At 43.9% G+C, this 25,846-nt stretch overlaps 1 protein-coding gene across 2 annotated transcripts; it reads right to left on the bottom strand.

Annotated features, from left to right (window-relative positions):
• Positions 1-15,286: 15,286 nt before the first annotated feature.
• nop58 (NOP58 ribonucleoprotein homolog (yeast)) lies at positions 15,287-25,281 on the bottom strand. 2 transcript variants are annotated; one of them, XM_083758647.1, is made up of 16 exons: positions 25,140-25,281; positions 24,246-24,322; positions 23,427-23,479; positions 23,077-23,201; positions 22,722-22,858; positions 22,053-22,117; positions 21,624-21,758; positions 20,071-20,216; positions 19,204-19,330; positions 18,796-18,959; positions 18,331-18,465; positions 18,068-18,129; positions 17,672-17,817; positions 17,193-17,332; positions 15,851-16,560; positions 15,287-15,728 (listed from the first exon to the last, which is right to left on the bottom strand). In XM_083758647.1, the coding sequence occupies exons 1-15, from the start codon at positions 25,182-25,184 to the stop codon at positions 16,501-16,503; spliced, it is 1,617 nt and encodes a 538-aa protein (XP_083614773.1). In that variant the 5' UTR covers positions 25,185-25,281; the 3' UTR covers positions 15,287-15,728; positions 15,851-16,500. The 2 variants fall into 2 exon arrangements, with proteins under 2 accessions (XP_083614773.1, XP_083614772.1); XM_083758646.1 differs by having other exon boundaries at positions 15,287-15,777; positions 15,938-16,560.
• Positions 25,282-25,846: the final 565 nt, after the last annotated feature.

Raw genomic sequence — 25,846 nt, 5'->3', positions numbered from 1 at the left:
GCATAGATGACAACTGAACCATCGAAGTAGGTGTCAATGGTTTCAATTTATCTTGTACTACTTGTAGATGCAGTATACCCACGCGTTCGGGGAGATGTCCTGTACCACACCCCACTCTCCGCTAAGTGGGAGAGGTGTAAAATTCACGGCAGCAGACCTTCTACTGAGGTCAACGCTCAAAAAAGTGCTGTGCCTTGGGGCATTGACAATTATTTAATTAACGAATTAAATAACCTTATTTTATTCTGAAGGCAACCGGATGTCTTAAATTAGCTAGCTCTCAGACAGGAAGTTCTAAATGAGCTCATAAGACGGAGCCAAATATCTGTCTGAGAGTGGAGCCTGCCTGGCAAATGACATGGGGGGTCCTTTTTGTGGGCTTGGCCGAAAGTGGGCGTTACCAAAAGGTGGGCGTGGCCATGGCCGCCAGAAGTCTGTCAGATTTTGACAGCTTCAAATTAGTGTTAAACATAATATAACCCAATTGACTCCAGTCCTCTCTGTTTAATATATCTATAATGAAACTATATAAACTATGCATATACCATGAAGTGCTATGACTACTAGCTCTGGTCCATAGCTCTAATGCGTTTCATTTAGAGCTATGTTACTCTAAACTTCCCCGCTCGCATGAATGCAGACCAGCCTCTACTCTTTGGCGTAAATAAAAATAACGTTTTTGCTACACATAAAAACAAAGGCGAGTTGTGTCATTAGAAAGCCTACTTTGGTAATTGGTTCTAGTTCTAGTGAACAGAAATAATAAATAAATAGACTTGGTAACCTAACTGTAGGGAGTGCAAACACATTAAAGAACCTGGGGGTTATCATCTATGAAAAGGCAACACAATGAGCAGAAAATAAAAATGAACCATGTAAATACAACAAATTGAGCAGAGCACTGCAGGGAGTTGAACCCCATTCCGGTAAACCAGAAGTACCACAACGAGTGCCTTGGTTTTTGTTTTGTTTTACGAGGTCCATTCGTTGAAATGTAAATTTTGCATTGCAACGGTAAAGTAATTTCACAATTGACATTGTAGGCAATAATTAATAACGGTATGGCACCAGGCCAAAGCCATGGGGATAGAGTATGTTTTGCACTCTGAGTGAGTGTGTGTGTGTGTGTGTGTGTCCGTCAGTTTGTTAACAGCTAATCTCCAGCACCATTAACCCGGTCGATGCCAAATTTTGCACACACACTCCCTGGATGCCAACGATGAACCTCTGTCCCAAATTTTCCAGAACGGTCTGTATAGCACCACACATTTTTGTATGCCCTCCGAGACTATGGACTATAGCCTTTCGCTTTTCCGCGATTTAACCTTTTTTCAAATCGTGAACAATGATGAAGAATCGCGCACTATAGCATGCCACTTAATGACCTTGGGGTCATCAAGGTCATTGATATTGATCAATAACCTTGAGCAGTATAAATGACCTTCAATAAGACTAGTAAATGACCTTGACCAGTATAAATGACCTTGACAAGTACAAATGACCTTGACCAGTATAAATGACCGTGACCAGTATATGACTGACCAGTATAAATTACCTTCATGAGACTAGTAAATGACCTTGACCAGTATAAATTACCTTTAGAAGACTAGTAAATGATCTTCACCAGTATAAATGACCTTTAGAAGACTAGTAAATGATCTTCACCAGTATAAATGACCTTGACCAGTATGCGGTCCGTGACCATGGACTATAGCCTTTTGCTTTTCCTTGATTTTCACCTTTAAAAAATCCTCAACAATGATGAAGAATCGCACACTATAGCGTGCCGCTCAATGACCTGAGACCATGGACCAATGAATGAAATACAACACATTGAGCAGGGCACTGCAGGGAGTTGAACCCCGTTCCGGTAAACCAGAAGTCCGACACCAGTGCCTTAGTTTTTGTGTTGTTGTTCATTTAAAGGTCCAGGTGTGCATACGCATGTGCCCCTGTGTGTAGGTGCATGTGTGCATGTGTGTGCACGCTTCAATGACCACTGTTGGACCCAATGGCGATCAAGGACCTCAGGGAGCCACCCATAATTCACAACGGTCACAGCGAACTCTGTTGCATCACAACTGGTGGCCAACAGTCGTAACCAACACCGCCACGACCCACAGGAGAATACCATCGCACAGTGGTATCAGACCAACCACAATCAGCCAGCCCTCAAACCAAACCCTTCGACCTAGAAGAACTCAAAACTGCAATGGGAAAGTTGAAACCCGGAAAAGGAGCAGGGATTGATGACATACTGGCAGAAATTATACAGCACCTGGAACCTAACGCAAAGACCTGGCCCGTGGGGATGCTGAACACATGCATGGCACAGAAAACCATCCCTTCTGTCTGGAGAAAAGCCAAAGTGGTTGCAATCCCCAAACCTGGCAAAGACCCATCATCCTCAAAGAGCTACCGACCCATTTCCCTCCTCTGCATCACCTACAAGAGAGGCTGCTACTCCAACGCCTCATACCACTCATAGACACCAAGCTGACTAAAGACCAAGCTGGTTTCCGTCCCGTCCTGTGCTGGACAGAGCTCAACCTCACCCAACACATTGAGGATGGGTTTGAGGGAAAACAAATAACTGGAGCAGCAACTGGAGGGCGAAGCAAGCACGCAGGCAGCTTGTGCCTGCCTGCGTGCCTGCCTGCCTTCCTCATGTGGAAGCTGCATAGTTTGTGTGTGTGTTTCTTTTTCTGTCTGTCTTTCTTTCTTAGGACGAAGATCAAGGTAGACGCCGTTGGAAGGCTCAACACAAGCCGATGCCCCTAGAGATCCATCCCAAAGCTTCCCTCAGGGAGTCCAGCAAGCCAGCTAGCCAGCAAGCCCGCCCAGTCAGCCAACGCAGCCAGCCAGCTCCGCCAGTCAGCCAGTGTAGAAAGTCAGGCTGCCAAGCCAGCGCACATCAGCCCTTGCAGTCAACCATTGTAGCCATACCAGCCTTGCTCAGTCAGCTCAGCCAGGCCTCTCTCGAGGCCTGGCTCTCTGTCTGCCTGGCCCGGTCTGCCCCGCCCTGCCTTGCAGCAACAGAACCAGCCTTGCTGGCAAGCCAGCCAGCTCAGAATACGAGCTCAGCAAGCCAGCGCAGCTGGCAAGCACGCAGTTAGTCTAAACCAGTTTCAGACTGGCAGGCCAAGGCAGACAGACAGGAAGACCGAGGCGCCTAGGCAGGCAGACAGGCCAGGAAGGCAACAAAGTGCAGGCAGGGGGACTGTCCGGCCTAAGGCTGCGCTGCAAGGGTTGGAGCCTGGCCAGCTCCTGCTGGTCTAGACTGAGTGGCTGTGGCTGCACAGTAAGGCTGCGGTAACCTAGTCTGGGCTTGCTGCTGCACTGGCTTGCTCAGCTCGCATTCTGAGCTGGCTGGCTTTCCAGAAAGGCTGGTTCTGTTGCTGCAAGGCAGGGCAGGGCAGACCGGGCCAGGCAGACAGAGAGCCAGGCCTCAAGAGAGGCCTGGCTGAGCTGACTGAGCAAGGCTGGTATGGCTGCAATGGCTGACTGCAAGGGCTGATATGCTCTGGCTTGGCAGCCTGACTTTCTACACTGGCTGACTGGCGGAGCTGACTGGCTGCGTTGGCTGACTGGGCAGGCTTGCTGGCTAGCTGGCTTGCTGTGCTCCCTGAGGGAAGCTTTGGGATGGATCTCTAGGGGCATCGGCTAGTGTTGAGCCTTCCTATGGCGTCTACCTTGATCTCCGTCCTAAGAAAGAAAGACAGAAAAAGAAAGACACACAAACCCAACTATGCAGCTTCCACCTGAGGAACCGAGACGCGAGAAAAGAACTGAGCGTCACTTGGGAATCTGGGATGGTCACAAACTCTCCAACCATACCCACCCCATGTATCTTGGAGTTACACTGGACAGGACACTCTTCTTCAAAAAAACACCTGGAGAACACAAAAGCCACGGTCAACACCCACAATAACATCCTGTGAAAACTAGTGAACTCCCAAGTGGGGCGCAGACCCACAAACAATCCGTGCAACTGCCATGGCCCTGTCTTTCTCTACAGCAGAGTATTCCTGCTCAAGCTGGAGCCGATCACGTCACACCAAATTGGTCGACACAGCCCTAAATGACACCTGTCGCATCATCACGGGATGGGTCAAGAAAACACCTGTCCCGTCCGTGCCTTTATGCGCTAGCCGGCACCTCCCCCCGCACATCAGACGACTGTGTAACGCTCAAGATGAATGGAAAACACAGGAGATAGACAGTGAAGTCTGGAATGAAATGATAGAGAACACCTCACACACACAGTTTCCTTTCGTGGCTGTTTACATTCGAGGGTCGCCGGTCCTCTCAAACGGAACAGTTTAACGTCATGCCCAGGACGAAAAGATATAGAGAACACCATAATGACAAATGACAAATAACAGCAGGAAGGCATGGGCCACAATCCACCGTCTTGGCAAAGACCACACCACCCATAATTCACAACGGTCACAGCAAATTCTGTTGCATCACAACTAGTGTAGGTATTGGATGGAGCCCGCACACCACAGGTATAAGAAAGACGTGATGCAGAGGAGGGAAATGGGTCGGTAGCTCTTCGGGGATAATGGGTCTTTGCCAGGTTTAGGGATTGCAACCACTTTGGCCTTTTTCCAGACAGAAGGGGTGGTTTTCTGTGCTGTGCATGTGTTCAGCATCCCCACAAGCCAGGGCCTTGAGTTAGGTCCCAGGTGCTGTATCATTTCTGCCAGTAGGTCATCAATCCCTGCTGCTTTTCCGGGTTTCAACTTTCCCATTGCAGTTTCAAGTTCTTCTAGGTCGAAGGGTTTGGTTTGAGTGATGGCTGATTATGGTTGGTCTGATACCACTGTGCGATGGTATTCTATGTGGGTCGGTGGCGGTGTTGGTTACAACTGTTGGCCACCAGTTGTGACCAAGACCGCCACCAACCCACAGGAGAATACCATCGCACAGTGGTATCAGACCAACCACAATCAGCCAGCCTTCAAACCAAACCCTTCGACCTAGAAGAACGTGAAACTGCAATGGGAAAGTTGAAACCCGGAAAAGCAGCAGGGATTGATGACCTACTAGCAGAAATGATACAGCACCTGGGACCTAACGGAAAGACCTGGCTTGTGGGGATGCTGAACACATGCATAGCACAGAAAACCATCCCTTCTGTCTGGAAAAAGGCCAAAGTGGTTGCAATCCCTAAACCTGGCAAAGACCCATTATCCCCAAAGAGCTACCGACCCATTTCCCTCCTCTGCATCACCTACAAGCCTATCCCGTCACACCAAATTGGTCGACACAGCCCTAAATGACACCTGTGGCATCATCATAGGATGCATCAAGACAACACCTGACCCTGTCCCAACACCTGTTTACATTCGAGGGTCGCCGGTCCTCTCGAACGGAACAGTTTAACGTCATGCCCAGGACGAAAAGATATAGAGAACACCAACATGACAAATAACAGCAGGAAGGCATGGGCCACAATCCACCGTCTTGGCAAAGACCACACCACCCATAATTCACAACGGTCACAGCAAACTCTATTGCATCACAACTGGTGTAGTTATTGGATGGAGCCCGCACACCACCAAAAAAAAGAAAAACAACATACTATAGTATGCCCTCCGTGACCATGGACTTTAGCCTTTCGCTTTTCTGCAATTTAACCTTTTTTCAAATCCTCAACAATGATGAAGAATCGCGCACTATAGCGTGCCACTTAATGACCTTGACCAATATCAATGACCTTGAGCAGTATAAATTACCTTCAATAAGACTAGTAAATGACCTTGACCAGTATAAATGACCTTGACCAGTATAAATGACCTTCACCAGTAGAAATGACCGTGACCAGTATATGACTGTGACCAGTATAAATTACCTTCATGAGACTAGTAATTGACCTTGACCAGTATAAATGACCTTTAGAAGACTAGTAAATGATCTTCACCAGTATAAATGACCTTTAGAAGACTAGTAAATGATCTTCACCAGTATAAATGACCTTGACCAGTATGCGGTCCGTGACCATGGACTATAGCCTTTTGCTTTTCCTTGATTTTCACCTTTAAAAAATCCTCAACAATGATGAAGAATCGCACACTATAGCGCGCCGCTCAATGACCTGAGACCATGGACCAATGAATGAAATACAACACATTGAGCAGGGCACTGCAGGGAGTTGAACCCCGTTCCGGTAAACCAGAAGTCCGACACCAGTGCCTTAGTTTTTGTGTTGTTGTTCATTTAAAGGTCCAGGTGTGCATACGCATGTGCCCCTGTGTGTGTAGGTGCATGTGTGTGCACGCTTCAATGACCACTGTTGGACCCAATGGCGATCAAGGACCTCAGGGAGCCACCCATAATTCACAACGGTCACAGCGAACTCTGTTGCATCACAACTGGTGGCCAACAGTCGTAACCAACACCGCCACGACCCACAGGAGAATACCATCGCACAGTGGTATCAGACCAACCACAATCAGCCAGCCCTCAAACCAAACCCTTCGACCTAGAAGAACTCAAAACTGCAATGGGAAAGTTGAAACCCGGAAAAGCAGCAGGGATTGATGACATACTGGCAGAAATTATACAGCACCTGGAACCTAACGCAAAGACCTGGCTCGTGGGGATGCTGAACACATGCATGGCACAGAAAACCATCCCTTCTGTCTGGAGAAAAGCCAAAGTGGTTGCAATCCCCAAACCTGGCAAAGACCCATCATCCTCAAAGAGCTACCGACCCATTTCCCTCCTCTGCATCACCTACAAGAGAGGCTGCTACTCCAACGCCTCATACCACTCATAGACACCAAGCTGACTAAAGACCAAGCTGGTTTCCGTCCCGTCCTGTGCTGGACAGAGCTCAACCTCACCCAACACATTGAGGATGGGTTTGAGGGAAAACAAATAACTGGAGCAGCAACTGGAGGGCGAAGCAAGCACGCAGGCAGCTTGTGCCTGCCTGCGTGCCTGCCTGCCTTCCTCATGTGGAAGCTGCATAGTTGAGTTTGTGTGTGTGTTTCTTTTTCTGTCTTTCTTTCTTAGGACGAAGATCAAGGTAGACGCCGTTGGAAGGCTCAACACAAGCCGATGCCCCTAGAGATCCATCCCAAAGCTTCCCTCAGGGAGTCCAGCAAGCCAGCTAGCCAGCAAGCCCGCCCAGTCAGCCAACGCAGCCAGCCAGCTCCGCCAGTCAGCCAGTGTAGAAAGTCAGGCTGCCAAGCCAGCGCACATCAGCCCTTGCAGTCAACCATTGTAGCCATACCAGCCTTGCTCAGTCAGCTCAGCCAGGCCTCTCTCGAGGCCTGGCTCTCTGTCTGCCTGGCCCGGTCTGCCCCGCCCTGCCTTGCAGCAACAGAACCAGCCTTGCTGGCAAGCCAGCCAGCTCAGAATACGAGCTCAGCAAGCCAGCGCAGCTGGCAAGCACGCAGTTAGTCTAAACCAGTTTCAGACTGGCAGGCCAAGGCAGACAGACAGGAAGACCGAGGCGCCTAGGCAGGCAGACAGGCCAGGAAGGCAACAAAGTGCAGGCAGGGGGACTGTCCGGCCTAAGGCTGCGCTGCAAGGGTTGGAGCCTGGCCAGCTCCTGCTGGTCTAGACTGAGTGGCTGTGGCTGCACAGTAAGGCTGCGGTAACCTAGTCTGGGCTTGCTGCTGCACTGGCTTGCTCAGCTCGCATTCTGAGCTGGCTGGCTTTCCAGAAAGGCTGGTTCTGTTGCTGCAAGGCAGGGCAGGGCAGACCGGGCCAGGCAGACAGAGAGCCAGGCCTCAAGAGAGGCCTGGCTGAGCTGACTGAGCAAGGCTGGTATGGCTGCAATGGCTGACTGCAAGGGCTGATATGCTCTGGCTTGGCAGCCTGACTTTCTACACTGGCTGACTGGCGGAGCTGACTGGCTGCGTTGGCTGACTGGGCAGGCTTGCTGGCTAGCTGTGCTCCCTGAGGGAAGCTTTGGGATGGATCTCTAGGGGCATCGGCTAGTGTTGAGCCTTCCTATGGCGTCTACCTTGATCTCCGTCCTAAGAAAGAAAGACAGAAAAAGAAAGACACACAAACCCAACTATGCAGCTTCCACCTGAGGAACCGAGACGCGAGAAAAGAACTGAGCGTCACTTGGGATGGTCACAAACTCTCCAACCATACCCACCCCATGTATCTTGGAGTTACACTGGACAGGACACTCTTCTTAAAAAAAACACCTGGAGAACACAAAAGCCACGGTCAACACCCACAATAACATCCTGTGAAAACTAGTGAACTCCCAAGTGGGGCGCAGACCCACAAACAATCCGTGCAACTGCCATGGCCCTGTCTTTCTCTACAGCAGAGTATGCCTGCTCAAGCTGGAGCCGATCACGTCACACCAAATTGGTCGACACAGCCCTAAATGACACCTGTCGCATCATCACGGGATGGGTCAAGACAACACCTGTCCCGTCCGTGCCTTTATGCGCTAGCCGGCACCTCCCCCCGCACATCAGACGACTGTGTAACGCTCAAGATGAATGGAAAACACAGGAGATAGACAGTGAAGTCTGGAATGAAATGATAGAGAACACCTCACACACACAGTTTCCTTTCGTGGCCGTTTACATTCGAGGGTCGCCGGTCCTCTCGAACGGAACAGTTTAACGTCATGCCCAGGACGAAAAGATATAGAGAACACCATAATGACAAATAACAGCAGGAAGGCATGGGCCACAATCCACCGTCTTGGCAAAGACCACACCACCCATAATTCACAACGGTCACAGCAAACTCTGTTGCATCACAACTGGTGTAGGTATTGGATGGAGCCCGCACACCACAGGTATAAGAAAGACGTGATGCAGAGGAGGGAAATGGGTCGGTAGCTCTTCGGGGATAATGGGTCTTTGCCAGGTTTAGGGATTGCAACTACTCCAGCCTTTTTCCAAACAGAAGGGATGGTTTTCTGTGCTATGCATGTGTTCAGCATCCCCACAAGCCAGGTCCTTGCGATAGGTCCCAGGTGCTGTATCATTTCTGCCAGTATGCCATCAATCCCTGCTGCTTTTCCGGGTTTCAACTTTCCCATTGCAGTTTCACGTTCTTCTAAGTCGAAGGGTTTGGTTTGAGGGCTGGCTGATTGTGGTTGGTCTGATACCACTGTGCGATGGTATTCTATGTGGGTCGGTGGCAGTGTTGGTTACAACTGTTGGCCACCAGTTGTGACCAAGACCGCCACCGACCCACAGGAGAATACCATCGCACAGTGGTATCAGACCAACCACAATCAGCCAGCCCTCAAACCAAACCCTTCGACCTAGAAGAACTTGAAACTGCAATGGGAAAGTTGAAACCCGGAAAAGCAGCAGGGATTGATGACCTACTGGCAGAAATGTTACAGCACCTGGGACCCAACGCAAAGACCTGGCTTGTGGGGATGCTGAACACATGCATAGCACAGAAAACCATCCCTTCTGTCTGGGAAAAGGCCAAAGTGGTTGCAATCCCTAAACCTGGCAAAGACCCATTATCCACAAAGAGCTACCGACCCATTTCCCTCTGCATCACCTACAAGGCTATATGAGAAGCTGCTACTCCAACGCCTTGTTGCCACTCATAGATACCAAGCTGACTAAAGACCAAGCTGGTTTCCGTCCCAGCCGCTCCTGTGCTGGACAGAGCTCAACCTCACCCAACACATTGAGGATGGGTTTGAGGGGAAACAAATAACTGGAGCAGCATTCAGAGATCTCTCTGCTGCCTACGACACTGTCCAACACCGCACAATGGTCAGGAAAAGCCTCCTCAACAACAGGCGCTTCTATGTCCAGTTAAATGACCAGAGGAGTAAATGGAAAGCCCAAAAGAACGGCCTCCAACAAGGTAGCGTGCTCGCCCCCCTCCTTTTCAATATCTACACAAACGACCAGCCACTACCCAATGCCTAATGCCAGCGTTTCATCTACGCCGACAACCTCTGCATTACGACCCAACAAGCAGACTTCCAGAAGATTGAGTCTGTCCTTGAAAGTGCCCTCCAAGAAATGTCAAGCTACTACAATACAACCACCTGAAACCCAACCTATAGAGAACACCTCACACACACATAATTTCCTTTCGTGGCCGTTTACATTCGAGGGTCGCTGGTCCTCTCGAACGGAACAGTTTAACGTCATGCCCAGGACGAAAAGATATAGAGAACACCAACATGTCAAATAACAGCAGGAAGGCATGGGCCACAATCCACCGTCTTGGCAAAAACCACACCACCCATAATTCACAACGGTCACAGCAAACTCTGTTGCATCACAACTGGTGTAGGTATTGGATGGAGCCCGCACACCACAGGTATAAGAAAGACGTTCTTTGTTGAAATACTGACAGCGTTTCGATCCATTTGATCTTCATCAGGTCATGTGTACACAAAACATACACTTTTATACTAAGGGAGTGCCCCCATTAAACAATCAAAATACCACATTTTGGTGCCCCTCCCATCACTGCAGGTGTGACACGTCAACCCTGAGTGAGTAGGTGGGGACCCAGACATATTGATGTAAATATAGTCTGTTCAGAAATTGTAGTGCCTCTCATAGAGCTTGTAGGTGATGCAGAGGAGGGAAATGGGTCGGTAGCTCTTCGGGGATAATGGGTCTTTGCCAGGTTTAGGGATTGCAACTACTCCAGCCTTTTTCCAAACAGAAGGGATGGTTTTCTGTGCTATGCATGTGTTCAGCATCCCCACAAGCCAGGTCCTTGCGATAGGTCCCAGGTGCTGTATCATTTCTGCCAGTATGCCATCAATCCCTGCTGCTTTTCCGGGTTTCAACTTTCCCATTGCAGTTTCACGTTCTTCTAAGTCGAAGGGTTTGGTTTGAGGGCTGGCTGATTGTGGTTGGTCTGATACCACTGTGCGATGGTATTCTATGTGGGTCGGTGGCGGTGTTGGTTACAACTGTTGGCCACCAGTTGTGACCAAGACCGCCACCGACCCACAGGAGAATACCATCGCACAGTGGTATCAGACCAACCACAATCAGCCAGCCCTCAAACCAAACCCTTCGACCTAGAAGAACTTGAAACTGCAATGGGAAAGTTGAAACCCGGAAAAGCAGCAGGGATTGATGACCTACTGGCAGAAATGTTACAGCACCTGGGACCCAACGCAAAGACCTGGCTTGTGGGGATGCTGAACACATGCATAGCACAGAAAACCATCCCTTCTGTCTGGGAAAAGGCCAACGTGGTTGCAATCCCTAAACCTGGCAAAGACCCATTATCCACAAAGAGCTACCGACCCATTTCCCTCTGCATCACCTACAAGGCTATATGAGAAGCTGCTACTCCAACGCCTTGTTGCCACTCATAGATACCAAGCTGACTAAAGACCAAGCTGGTTTCCGTCCCAGCCGCTCCTGTGCTGGACAGAGCTCAACCTCACCCAACACATTGAGGATGGGTTTGAGGGGAAACAAATAACTGGAGCAGCATTCAGAGATCTCTCTGCTGCCTACGACACTGTCCAACACCGCACAATGGTCAGGAAAAGCCTCCTCAACAACAGGCGCTTCTATGTTCAGTTAAATGACCAGAGGAGTAAATGGAAAGCCGAAAAGAACGGCCTCCCACAAGGTAGCGCGCTCGCCCCCCTCCTTTTCAATATCTAAACAAACGACCAGCCACTTGAAACCCAACCCATCAAAAACCCAACTATGCAGCTTCCACCTGAGGAACCGAGACGCAAAAAAAGAACTGAGCATCACAAACTCTCAAACCATACCCACCCCATGTAACTTGGAGTTACACTGGACAGTTTAACGTCATGCCCAGGACGAAAAGTTATAGAGAACACCAACATGACAAACCCTACACTTAAACCCTCTATATTTAATAAAAAACAATTCTGGACAGGAATCCTGTATTGCAGGGGTGCCCAAAAGGTACATCGTGATCTACCAGTAATCACAAAGGCTGTGCAGGTAGACCATATGGCATGCCCCTGTATATAATCTATCACTTGAATTAAGGTGACTTGACACCAGCTCAAATGTTGCACACAAACATCAGTAGCAAAAGTACAAAGTTATTGTGACAGTAATAATTGCTATAGTGTGTGTTCAGTAACAGGAATATTCCTGTCTCTCCAGCTCTTTAATAAATAGAAAAGGGTTTAATCAGGAGTTGTAGTAGCCACAGGATAATCTAAGCGGTGGATATTGCTCTTTTCTTCATGTCTTTATGTATGTAAATTGTCTTGTTGTTTGTGTTATGTCAAATGCGTGTATATGTGTTCTGCATATACTTGGCTGCTGTGTTGCAAGTTACTGAACACACACTATAGCAATGATTACTGTCACACTATAGAGCTATTTAACACTGTTACTGAACACACACTATAGCAATGATTACTGTCACAATATAGAGCTATTTAACACTGTTACTGAACACACACACTATAGCAATGATTACTGTCACAATATAGAGCTATTTAACACTGTTACTGAACACACACACTATAGCAATGATTACTGTCACAATATAGAGCTATTTAACACTGTTACTGAACACACACTATAGCAATGATTACTGTCACACTATAGAGCTATTTAACACTGTTACTGAACACACACTATAGCAATGATTACTGTCACAATACAGAGCAATTTAATTTAGGTAACCAAATTGACCCCAATAGTAGATCTTTACACTCTCAATAGTTCAATTGTTGTTAAGCATCTGCTTAATTTCCAAAAAAACTACACAATTAGAGAATGTAGAAGATTGCTACTTTTGATCCTTTGATTATATAATGCTGATTGTAGCATAGTGGTTAGTGACTGAGCTTTGTTAACATGAGTGCCCGGGATCGTTTCCCACCAATTTCAAATAATGTTTGTTGCTTCGTGCCAATTTTCACAGAATGTTTGTCCTTTTACCTACCAAACAATACTATTTTCACCTCTAGTCGATTATTTATTCAGCGTTTGAGCCACGGACCACCATTTGAGGCCATCTAGTCTCTCAGACCCATTTGAGCCACTGACCACCATTGTGAGAGTCTATTAATGTGAAATGGTGGTCCGTGGCTCAAACATGTTATCACTTTTGAAGTTACTTGTTGTGTTTAGATATGTAAATACTACTCTTTAAAGCCGTGTTTCGGTAGTCGAGTGGGTACTGTCGACGGTTAGTAAACATTGAGGCCGGGCATAGTTGTTTATAAACCTTCGACACTAACCATTCGGCTACTGAAACACTGTTTTACAGTTTCGTACAAGCATCATATATAAACATCATAACAAGTAACTTCAAGTGATAGACGTTTGAACACACAAACAACAACAGCGTTAAGTATTAAATAACATTTAATCACTTACTTGCTCCGAAGACGGACCCGCGATGGTGACGTGGCACGTTCCAAACAAACACTGACCAAACCTACCTCCACGCGTCTCTTCCGTATTTGAGGGCGGCGGCACTTCCTTCCGGTGTGAGGCCACGCCCGCGAGATTTAACCGCGAATCTATTGTAGTCCTCTTACGTTACATCCGGGTCCCTTGGTCCCATCCGCTTCTAATGCAAAATAGCTACATATGAACGCGTGAATCTTTTTTTTTTTTTTACAATAACGTTATTTGTCAGAAAGGAAGCCATTGAGGGTTAAAATGGGTCTTAATGCTTCCAACTCATATAACTGTCACCAACAACACTTTTAATGATATTACATGAAGCAGACAGCCCTGTGATGAAACCTTTAGCATTACACTGTGGTTAATAGGTTTTTATTCACAATGGAATGTTATTGTACTCTTAATATATCATGGTGTAGCACAGCACAGTAGATTCATATTTCAATCGATCTGGGATGTTAAAATTGTGCAAAACTCTGTTCAATGAATGGCCTCTTCTGCTACATTAAACATTACTAAACATTAAACGTTACTTATACCTGTTATTGAGACTCCTATAGAGCATGTTGACATGGATAGCTTGGTTAGTAGTATCTCTGTTAGTTAATGCAGTTTGATTGATTAAATTAATAGCCTATTTTATTAGACAAAAATGTAGAACAGTAGTGTCATAGAGTGGAAAATGCCATTTGGTTTAATGTCACAGAATGCAGTGCCACGTAGAGCAGCATGATAAATGGTTAACTTTATAGTGTGTTCAAAAATGGCAGATCTGCAAGTTCAGTGTCTTGAATGAGATGTGCTGTGAGTTTGCATATCTGCTATTGTCCAGCATAGGACCGTTGCACAGTGAAGTATAAATAAGGCTTTAGGATTTATAAGTCGTTTTTAGAATATAATAGAATATTCACTCCAGTGAATAGCATTTATCCATTTAGATAACTTTTTGATGTTATTTAATTACTTATTTTTACACAGAAACATAATGTGTGTCTTTACAATAACTGTAATGTAATAATAATACTAATAATGTAATGTAATAATTATTAATTAAATAACCTTATTTTATTCTGAAGGCAACCGGATGTCTTAAATTAGCTAGCTCTCAGACAGGAAGTTCTAAATTAGCTCAAAAGACGGAGCCCAACCAGTCGCAGTTGAGAGGCTTGCTTCAAAATCACATTTGTTTCACGGCTGTGTTGTGAACTTGTTAATCAATACCGCCCCCATCTGGCAGAGTTAGGTTACATGCAACCAGCGGTGGATTTTATTAATTTTAATAAAATTGCCATGTTCAAATGTACAGTAGATAGAAATATGGAACGATACCAATAAATATTTTACATACACGATTAGAGACTAGGAAACCTATACAGGAGAATGCGAGATAGGCGAATGGAAGACCTTTTTCCTTTGAATGCATAGCATAAATCATATCTATTCTTGAGAATAATGGAAGACAAACATATGGTTATTTAAATGATACTTGACAGTCTCTCTCCCTGTCTTCAAAGAGAACGTTCTCCAAACATAAAGCAAGTTTGTCCAAGGCTGCCAACATTGGACTGAGATTGAGAATCAAGATTTGTTTCCTGTGTTCTGGTGAATTTGGGGAGTTTATACTTTTATCAGGCTTGCTTTACTACTGGCATTGGAAAATGGGTAGTTTCAGCCATTGAAAAAGTAGGCCCACAGAAATTGATTTGATGACTGAAGCAAATAGGAATGCAAGACCCATCTTTATCCAACTATTCAATAAGTATGATTGCATGCACTGCCCAAAACTATATAGGCTATAGATGTTTTATATTAAATCCAGGAGAAATTACAACTCAAATCCTGCAGGATCCAGGAGAATATCTTATGAAAGCATTACATAGTGTCTATACACATGGAAATAACTATGACTCATACCAGGAAACCCATTATGTTGTAGCAAAACCAAGTTTATTTCACAAGAGCTTGATGTTCAAGCTTCAGACAACCACTATCAGCCTCAAGATAATTCAGTCTCCCATCTAGCCATTCATTTCCAACAAGCTTAAAGGCCAGCCGCACCAAAAATAACCAATAATGAAATGAGGTGAAGACTAACAACCAATTTACATTGTCGCCATCACTCACATAAATGCAGGGTCATTCATTCTAATTCAATTCATACTAAAGCAGAGAAAGGATTGTACTGTCAGTCAGTATCTTCAAAGGAAGACAGTGCGACACATTTACTTGAAGATCAGTTCTGTTAGAAAGCGACACCGATGTGCAAGGAGTATATAAATTGAGCTCAAGAAGCTCTCATCTGGAATATACATGACATTATTTTTACCAGGGAGAGAGAACAGATACAAATCATTCCGTACAAAGTATAGGGAGCTTATAAACTCAGTTCAAGAGGACAGAACTTCAATAATTGAAGCTCAAACTCAAGATGCCTGGCATAGGGTTGCCAAGAGAGCAGTGCCGTTTCAATTTAACTATTATCAGGGTAGGTTTACTTGGTAGGTTTATTTGCTGGGACCATGGGCGCCGTGATCTCAAAAGCTTTAATTAGGTCCTTCCAGCTCTGCATGCTGATGGTTTACGGATGGCCCATTCTCCTTTGTCAGTCTCCAATGATGTCACAGGAGCAATACAGGGCAACTTGTTTGCCTTTCTCTGGCGCTCTACCCTTTGCTTCGGAGGGGGCTCCGCGAGGAATGAGCCCCTCACATGTAATGAAAGGTTGGAGCTGTCTTGAAACAGCACTGTGGCTTGGCTACCCTATGCCAGGCATCTGGGTGGAGGGTGGCAACTTTGAAGACATCAAGCTTGCTGAGGCTAGCCAGCAAGGTGAGTGACGAGGCCGAGTCATTGGGTCTGCTAGTTGACTAATCAGTATATTTGTGTAGTATCTTTAGATATTTTTTTAAGTATGTCCCATGTTTGTTTTTAACTATATCTTTATATCAGATTATTTTCTCTTGGTTTAAATCTCAAAAACCTGATACAGTAATTACAATCACCTCTCAGTGTAAAAGAAAAGGGACTTAACAAATGAGTTTGTCAAACTCCAGAAAACAGGCACAATGGCCTGCCGTTATGAGATAATAAAATGTGTACAATGATAAAAACTAAAACTAACGAAAATATACAGAATCTTCAGGTTTTAATCTTCTTCCTCTTCCTTGACCTTCTTTTTCTTCTTCTTTTTCTTCTTTACTGATGACTGGGAAGAGAAAAAAAACAAAACACAAGTGAGCATTTTTGACAAAGACCAGTAGATGCCATGTGGAGGGAAATGCATTTGCAATTTTGCAGCCAGTGTGATGCTGAGTAAGGACTTTGGTTCCACAAGGTCGCCTTAATTGAGGGTGTAGAGATGGAAACAAATGGGTCCATCTTCACATTCTGAGTTACAAACCTGTGCAGGTCCATTTACTATATTTGGTGGTTAAAATAAATGTTTTTAGTCCCCGAATGCAGGATTCCACTATTAGATGAACTAATCTTTCTAATCAATATCCATCACTGGAATTGCCATACAGGGCACATCAAGGACCCCTTTTTCTTGTATTTAACCCATTTTGGTGTTTTAAGCATTACGTTATGCTTTAGCTATTGGAAAAATAGCAGAAAAATATAAATTTTAACTCAAATCTTTGCTTCTGGTGAGCCCCTGGAACAACATATTTTCAGATGGGGGTCGGCATTAAAATGTTTGAGAACCACCGACACAGAAACATGGGGTTTTTCAGAAAACTGTCAGGATTTAGAAGACATTTGTAGAATCGTTCTCAGGTCTAAATGGGTTAATCAGCCCTCAATGAGACACATGGCAACCGGGGCAACAAGACTTACTTGCTCTGCTACAGAAGTCTCTGCCTCCTCCATTTCCTCCTCCTTCACCTCCACCGTCTCCTCCTCAGCCTCTTTGGACTTCTTTTTCTTCTTCTTCTTCTTGGGAGTTTCTTCCGCTTCTTCTTCTTCTTCTGCGACGACTGAAAGACAAGACGAAGGAAACATGAGACTCATAAATGTCAAGTCATTACATTTTCTTTAACCAGAAACTGAGAAGAAATTCCGTTTCCAAGGGACGTCTGGATGGAGAGCGTAGCATCAAAATACACATAGAGGTGTGCCTTGACATAATCCGACAAAGACATGTTGAAATATTGTGCACTTTATGCTAATGATAGCTCTCAGAAAATATACCACTGACTTACAAAAGAAAACATATATACATAATAAAGAATCCTGGATACAAATTTGCATCTTTTATTTTGAAACATTAAAAACAGACACACAACAAGAAGCATGTTGTCTGCAGGTCTGCCTACCTTCCGTTACTATCTTGGGTTTTTTGGTTTTGGGCACCACTGGCGTGGAGGGCGCCGAGGTGTCCTCTTCCACCTCCTCAATCTTCCTCTTCCTCGAGGTGGAGGGGAGCGTCGAGTCTCCAGATGGATCATACACTTTCACCTCACTGTTCAAAAACAATAAAGATGTTAACCAAAGTCTGTATAGTATTATATATTACATATTACATTAAGAGTGTTGCATTTATCTAGCTACACTTAACACTTTGTGTTCCGTGTCTAAATGAGAGCTCAGATGAGGTAGTGACAAAAACCCTCATGATGTTTTCAGGACAGTGACAGTTCGTCAGTATCATCACCGCTCAGTCATTATTAAACCCCCATGGCGTTTTGTGGACTTCTATTGGCTTCATTCACCTCTTGTGTTGGTATTTGTCTGCTTTTGCCATCGCTTTTCCCGTTCCACTGATTTTCCTGATCTGGAGGCAAAATAAATAAAAGACATGGTCAGACCAACAAAGCACAGATTGTCTGGAAAAGTTGAATAAACGGGATACCTCACTACAACGGGAGAGAACTGGTGAAAGTACCAACTAAAAATACAAGTGGTGGAGAATAATTTCTGAAGGCATCTACTTTATTATCCCAGGTAAGATTTACAGTTTAATAGTTGTACTTACTCCTCTGTCCTCAAGATGTCGCAGGCGAGCTTCCAGCTTGGCACGGTTCTCCAGTCCCATTTCTGCATTGGTGTCCTCACCGAGGGCGTCGTAGCGAATAGCTAGGGATGCTTTAGCTGCCAGCATTCTGGAAATCTGCAAAAAGGCACCATGTTAAGCAACAACTCATTATTTGTACAGCTATTATCACAGATGCACAACAATTTAACAAAAAAGTAGTGTTGGTCATCTTCAAATATATGTGCTGCGTTTATACTTTAAGGTCTTCTGTGATTAATTACTATAACAGATGTACAGATTTTGTCCGAGGGTGCCATGACACAGGGCATAACTGGTATTTTACACAAACACTAAAATGTACTTCATTAAAATAATGACGATATTACGTTTTCAGACTTATTTTTGTTAAACAAATAAGCATTAATGTGATTTACACCCACATGTACAACAAAGCAGGAAACACACCTTGCCCTTATTCTTGGCTGTAGTTTGGCCAACCAGCGAGGCATGGTAGATGAGACCGTATTTGGGGGTGTCTTTGCGGGTCTTCAGGGCTCTGAACAAGGCCTTCTCCGCTCCGAGGATCTGCACCGTGGAAGCCGGGTGCTTGGCTAGATTCAACAGGGAACCTTGGGAACACAGAAAGGGAACATAATATACATATTAAAGGCTTCCGTTCAGAACAGTCTTTCGTATATCTAGCTACACAGCACTGTGTGTGCGCCACATCAAAATGAGAGCTCAGATGAGGTAGTGACAAAAAACCCTCATGATGTTTTCAGGACAGTGACATTAAGTCAGTATCATCACCGCTCAGTCATTATTAACCCACCTCCCCCCCTCATGTGTGCCACAGCTCTCTGCGGTTCTTACCAGCGTGAGAGATGAGGCGAGCGCCCACCAGCTCTCCCACCATCACCGTCAGGTTGGGAGCGATGGCCATCATGCGGTTCTTCAGGTAGTCGTACAGCTGAGTGCGGTACTCCGAGATCTCGATCACCTGGAAGGAAAGAACAGATATGTGAGCGACCCCTCAATCCTCAAGTCTGATTTACACTTAGTTGTGTGTCTATGTCACGCTGCAATGCAGTCTGAACTTGTAGACATGCCACTTTTGGTGCACCATAGTCCACACGCAAGGCTTTTACGGTCACAGTTGCTTCCAATGGTGGCCATGCAACAATTGAAGCTTAAGACCATAATCTTTCAATTGTATGTACAGTCACATCAACTGCCTCCCTCTTCAGACAGAGGTAATTGCAACACCTAACTACAATGAAGATGGGGGGCCTGGGCGCACACATTGCTTGTGGTCTTGTGGAGTAATAGTTTAGTGATCTCATGTAATGCGTGTTTGTTGTGGGCGATATACTGTATCTGGTCTACCTCAAATAGATTTATTGGCAGTGCCAACCCCACGTTGAAGATGTTCAATGGAAGAGTAGGGAGACGGCCAGCTGCAAATATGCTCGTTATATTGCTTTAACAATTTATACATTTGAATACATTCCCGAACAGACTGAGGATTCCACATTTTAGAACAGTAATAGTTTACGTTTATAATTAGTAACTTTGTGAAGCAGTGTGTGTATAATTGTGTGTAGGGGGTACTGTGGCTGTTCAGATGAGATAGTGACTTAAAGACCCACATGATTTATTTCAAGAGGAAGACAAACGTCATCATCATCACTACGGCCATTATGAATCCCTCGATACACAACTAGGTAGCACTGGGTTTACCTGGTCACACAGGTGCTTTATGTTGCCGATGTCCTCGTCCGACACCTCTGTTCCCATGGAGATCTCGGCGGCCAGTTTGACCTCTGCCTCGATGTCCTCGGGCAGCATCTCTGACAGGTCGGTGGTGGCCACGTTGGTGCGAACGCCTGGGGACCAAGAAATGCATTCATCATTTACACGACGTGGCAGAGGTCCGCACTCTGAGGCGACATGCACTTCTACCAAAGGGCTTCCATTTCACAGACGTTCCGAGTCCCGACCTACATCGCTAGCCTGTCTTGCTTTCAGCTTTAAGACTGTCCAACAGGTTCATTATTCACTATGGTATCAATGACATTTCTATAACAAAAAAACACTGGATACATGGATTAACATCCTCCCACCATACAGATAGGACAAAATAACATTTTTATTAACTAAGTTACATAGTGAGGTTTTAAGCTCACAGAAATCTATGGTCAAAGTAAAATGTTATATTGTTGTCACCAAGATCATTTTACCCTGGTTTTGATACCAAGGTAATTTAGCCTGGTTTTGCTTTGGGACAGTTCAGTAACAAGCCAGTTATGAGGAGAGCGAGCATGTTGTACAACTGTCCACATATCCGCTATGAGAAAAACGTATGCACAGCCATGTGAACACTGCTGAAGGGTTGTTGTGAGATTATTTTGAAATTAACAAAATACAGTGGTACGATTATACAATGAGATGCAAAAAATCTGAATAAGTCTGTTTCATTATCCACTTTGCATTTTGAACTCGAAATTGTATTGGCTACATCTACAAAATCACTACACATTGTGATGCATTGTGAGCTTGACTAATTTTGAATACAATGGGGCTTAGGTTGGTAACTTCACTGCCCAGTATCTCCTTCCACAAGAACATGTGACTATAGTAAACCCTCAAACTGGGGTTTGTGTGGTCAGTGTTGTTTTTGGCAGCAAATTTAGATTTTAGTTTGTCATATTTTAGTCACCTGGAATGTTTTAGTGTTAGTCGACTAAATGTCATGAGAATTTAGTCGACTAATTCTAGTTGATTTAGTCGAACAAAATGTGTTTTGGCGGACCATGATAAATTGAAAAATAATCTGATTGTTTGTAGATCGGATATTTTCACCATGTGTACCAAGTGTAAAATGACTTGTACTGGATCACTTGTCCACTAGTCCCTTCCTAACATTTTAGTCTAGTTTTTATTTGTTGACGAAATTGTCAATATATTTAGTCTTAGTCGTCATAGCTTAGTTTTCATTTAGTTTCCATTCAGTTTGTCAGTGAAAAAAGGTAGTCGACAAACATTTCTCGTCTTAGGCACGATTCATACTCTTATTTTATAGCCGAATAAAAGTCGGTTCGGCTCTGTAGAGACTACAATGTGACGTCATTTGAGGTTCGGGGGGGACGGGTACCGTCTTAAAGTCTGCTCTTCGGTGCTACTGAAGTTTTCTGACGAGCTGAAATCATTTCGGCACTACAGTGGTAAAATATGAGTATGAATCGGCCCTTAGTAGATGAAAACACTGGATTCCAACCTGTGCATTTGCTCACCTATATGGCGGACACTTTTGCAGTAGGCCAGGTTGTCTGTGATGATCTTGCTCAGTTCGGGAAAATGCCAACCATACCACTCTCTGCAGCGCATGATGTAGTTGTTCAGCTCTTTGTCCAGATCATCCAACAGAGCTGCAGACAGCAGGGATATTATAATATGCCAACAGAGGGGGGGGGGGGGGCACACATTTTTCCTTAAAGATATTAAAAATAATAAATATATCTTTAAAAGTGTGTTAGTGTGTGGCGCACAGGTGATTATTCAATGGCTGTGGCCTCAGTGGTAGTGACGAAACTGCATATTGACCTCATGTTTTCATCAGACACAAAAGAGATGCATCATAGACCACAGCATTGAATCAACTACAAAAACACATTTTTCCTTAAAGATATTAAAAATAAGAATAAAATACAAATAACACTTACAGATGGCTTGTACGATCATAGTGTCCACTTTGTCTGGGCTGAATTTCAACTTGTAGCGAGATAAACTGAGGAAGACAAGGAAAAGCACACTCACGTTTACACTCTTTAACTTCTGATCTTTGTCTTTGTCCACTGTCAAGGATGCATTTTATGATGCTCGACTTTCATTACCATGTTTGTAATTGCTTTGCATTTAGGTTGCATGACAGGGTCAGTAATTGAAGCTGCTATTTTGCTGCCTCAGTGGTAGTGACGAATACTGAAAGAGGATTCCACATGGGGTTTCAGTCAGCAAAATGTAATCATAGGCAGAAGTGAGAGAGGCCTTCGGCTTTAAACCAATTCATAAATGAATAGTTAATTCCCCAGCATTCCTTGAACTACTGTGGTTTAAATTTGAGAGATTAAAGGACATACTCTAAGCTCATACGTTTGTGTAAGACGGTTTAAAGAGCTTATGTAAAATAAGCTATCTTTAGTTTTTGGGTGAAACACCCTTTTAACCCATTCTTAGACTGGAACCCCTTTTCGTGTTTTAAACATTGGCACTGAGTGCCACACTATGAGCTTGTAGCTTGTTTTGTTTTTTTTTATCGTGAAAATGTGCCTCAAATCTTTGAATATATATATTCTTTCAGAGAGAACGTTTTTAACTAAATTCTTCTCTACCTGTGAGCGAGTCCCAGAGACATGGCGCTGATCTCTCGAGGAGGCAGCCCCGTGATGAGGCCTTCCATCTGGGTCCTAATGCCCCTCATCAGCTCTGCCACCATAGGATTGTGGACGCAGCTCAGGTTGAGCTTGTCCTGGAAAAAAACAGACAGTGGAGCAAATTTGAATAATCACACAGCAGCAAAATAATGTGCTGTACATAGTCAGGCATGCACTTTAATCAGATTGAAATTTCCTCTGATCCATAGCCTATTAATATTGACCAGGTGCATGCCTAGCTTAATTATCAATCAATATACAGTAGCTTGTGTATGGTACATTTATGGAAGACTGAATACGCCGAGTGACCTACTTTGATGACCCCACCGAGTTTGGCATCGCTTATGGCCAGCTGCTCATGAGCGTCCGTGGCTACAACCTTCTTCAGCACCTTCTTAAGACTCTTCCCCATCTTCCCCTCTGTCATAGCAGTGGCAGCTGTTGAACACGGGTTGGGGAAAGAATACATCTTTAAAAGTGTGTTAATGTGTGGCCCACGGGTGATTATCCAATGGCTGTGGCCTCAGTGGTAGTGACGAAACTGCATATTGACCTCATGTTTTCATCAGACACAAAAGAGATGCATCATAGACCACAGCATTGAATCAACTACAAAAAGTTGTGCACAGACAGTGCACCACTTGGAAGTAGGGAATACGTTACCTGCCAAGGCCTCGGTTGTGTCCTGAAACTTCTCGAAGTGCTTCAACTTCACACTGAAGAGAAATCGATTTGCTTAGTTGATTTACCAAGGAACATGCATTGGTCACTGAGTCAGATTAAAATAGGGTGCACTTTGCATCACAAAACGCAGATGCACTACTGTACTATTTTTTATTCTAGTTTATTTTGCTAGCTTTAGTTATAATAATAATTTATTCTTCCATTTTCTAGATGAATTATAACCATATAAAATGAGTTAAAGGGATAGTTCATATTATTGCAACTTAAGCTGTATGACATACTTTCCATTAATATAGTGGTTGCAACACTATTAATTGATTGCCCGAGTCCCGTGGTGGGAGTTCTGCTCTGATTTTGGTGAAATATCAAGTAGTTCCAGTCATTTTGTGGGGGGTACAGGGGCAGTAAAAGTAAATTAATCCACAAAACTAACATAATTTGTATTGTTGACCCATTTAAAATATATTAGTGCAACTTTCGTTCATTTTTTACTCCTCTATCACACGGAACTATGCTTTTTGTGTCCATATCACTACGCCAAAGAAATAGTTTTATGTGATAGAGGGGTCAAAGTTGAACGAAAGTTGTGCTAATATTTTAGAAATAGGTCAACAATACAAATGACGTTCGTCGACCCAGCTTAAGTTAAAACAATCTGAATTATCCCTTTAAATGCTGCAATTTGTAAAAATGGCAAAATATGGTTGTTGAAGTGGGACTCATCTAAAAGACCATCCCGGGACTCATTACATTGAAAACCTATTTACATCACTGCTGAATGGGCACATGGTTACTCACATCTTGTTGGCCTTTTCGGTCGTCTGGAACTCCTTCCATAGATCGTCGACCTCCAGCAGCTTGGCCTCATCCAGGACCTGAAAGATTATATGACGTTGTCAGTCCAGGTTTTACATCATTGAAAATGCAGAGTAGATCGGCTCCATATGTAAACTCATCAGTTTACATAATAAGTATAACTTCGAGAATGTCCAAATTTAACCAGGTCCATTTGGTTAAATGGAAGCAAAATGGAACTTATTTAACGAATACATTGTTAATTTGTTATAGCCTATGATTTCGAAAAAGTGCCTAGATATCGATTATGACGACATCACTCCGATGTCAGAATCAATACATCGTAGACGTATTTAACCATTTATCAATTCTAATCTGACGATTTAGACTCTAAATTTAGACTCTAAACAGACTCTAAATCTTAGGCATAAATTGTTACTATTGCCTGGAGATGGTCTCACTGCTCTTTTCTATAACCGGTAGGACAGGTTTGTTTGACAAGTTAGTTATACTACCTAAAAAGACCATAAGGGAAATTAAAGAATGATAATCAAGTAAACACCAACTGGTGGCAAAGACTAAATGTAATGTGCAATAGTCTACACTCTTTTCGATTAACACGTGGGGGCCACGGCCGGCCGGCCTTCACATTAACAGTTCCATGCAGAACATATTAGTTAGATATTATGAATAACACATAATTCTTCATCATAACAGTGGTGTACGAATGCATGGGCAGTCATTCTTGGCATTTTCTTTACGAGTACTAACGTTGAAAGTAGAAGTCAACGTGGGCAGCTAACGTTAGCCACATTAGCTAAAGTTGAGCTACCTCTGGGTATTCAGTGGGTTTTTTTTAAAGCACACAAAATGAACCTTAATAATAATAATACGTACTTTGAATATTGCATATCCAGCGGCGGTTTCAAATAGCACTAGCATTGTGACGGTGTATTTAGAGTATAATTAATATAATATATTTTGCTCTCCGACAGAGCGCTGGGCACCACCGTCCACCACGATGCTGCTGTTGAAAAGGAATGGATTCTGGAATGGATGGAAGAACTGAAATGAACTTCCAGGAAGAAGAACCACACACGCGGGTGGTGTAACACCCGGAAGGAAAATGCACGGTTGCCACCCTTATATACTCTATGTTGCCACCATGCGGATATTAAAAAAAACTCCCTTTGCTATATATATATATATAATATATATATATATATATATATATATATATATATATATATATATATATATATATATATATATATATATATATATATATATATATTATATATATATTATATATATATATATATATATATAGCAAAGGGAGTTTTTTTTAATATCCGCATGGATATATATATATATATATATATATATATATATATATATATAAAACTCTCTTTATTGTTTAATGGCGTTTTTAATGCTTATTTAACTAAAAGCGCCATACATTTTAAAACTAAAAACTAAAATTCTAATACATATAAATGCGTTATAGTCATGACCTATGGAGGGCAGCATAGTCTCGCGTAGCCAGACAAGAAGAAGGAAAAGGATTATTCGCGGAAGTGACGCATATACAAAACACATGTGTG

The sequence above is a fragment of the Protomyctophum parallelum genome (genome assembly GCF_964188405.1).
Source record: "Protomyctophum parallelum genome assembly, chromosome: 23".
NCBI classification, from domain to species: Eukaryota; Metazoa; Chordata; class Actinopteri; order Myctophiformes; family Myctophidae; genus Protomyctophum; species Protomyctophum parallelum.
This window is presented reverse-complemented; position numbering and strand designations above follow the sequence as displayed.

Coding starts and splice junctions, on each gene's coding strand:
- nop58 (XM_083758647.1), bottom strand. CDS start 25,184: ATGCTAGTGCTATTTGAAACCGCCGCTGGATATGCAATATTCAAA. Junction 20,217..21,623: donor CAAAAGTGTCCGCCATATAG/GTGAGCAAATGC, acceptor CTTGGTCCCCAG/GCGTTCGCACCAACGTGGCC. Junction 18,466..18,795: donor CAGCCAAGAATAAGGGCAAG/GTGTGTTTCCTG, acceptor GCCTTTTTGCAG/ATTTCCAGAATGCTGGCAGC.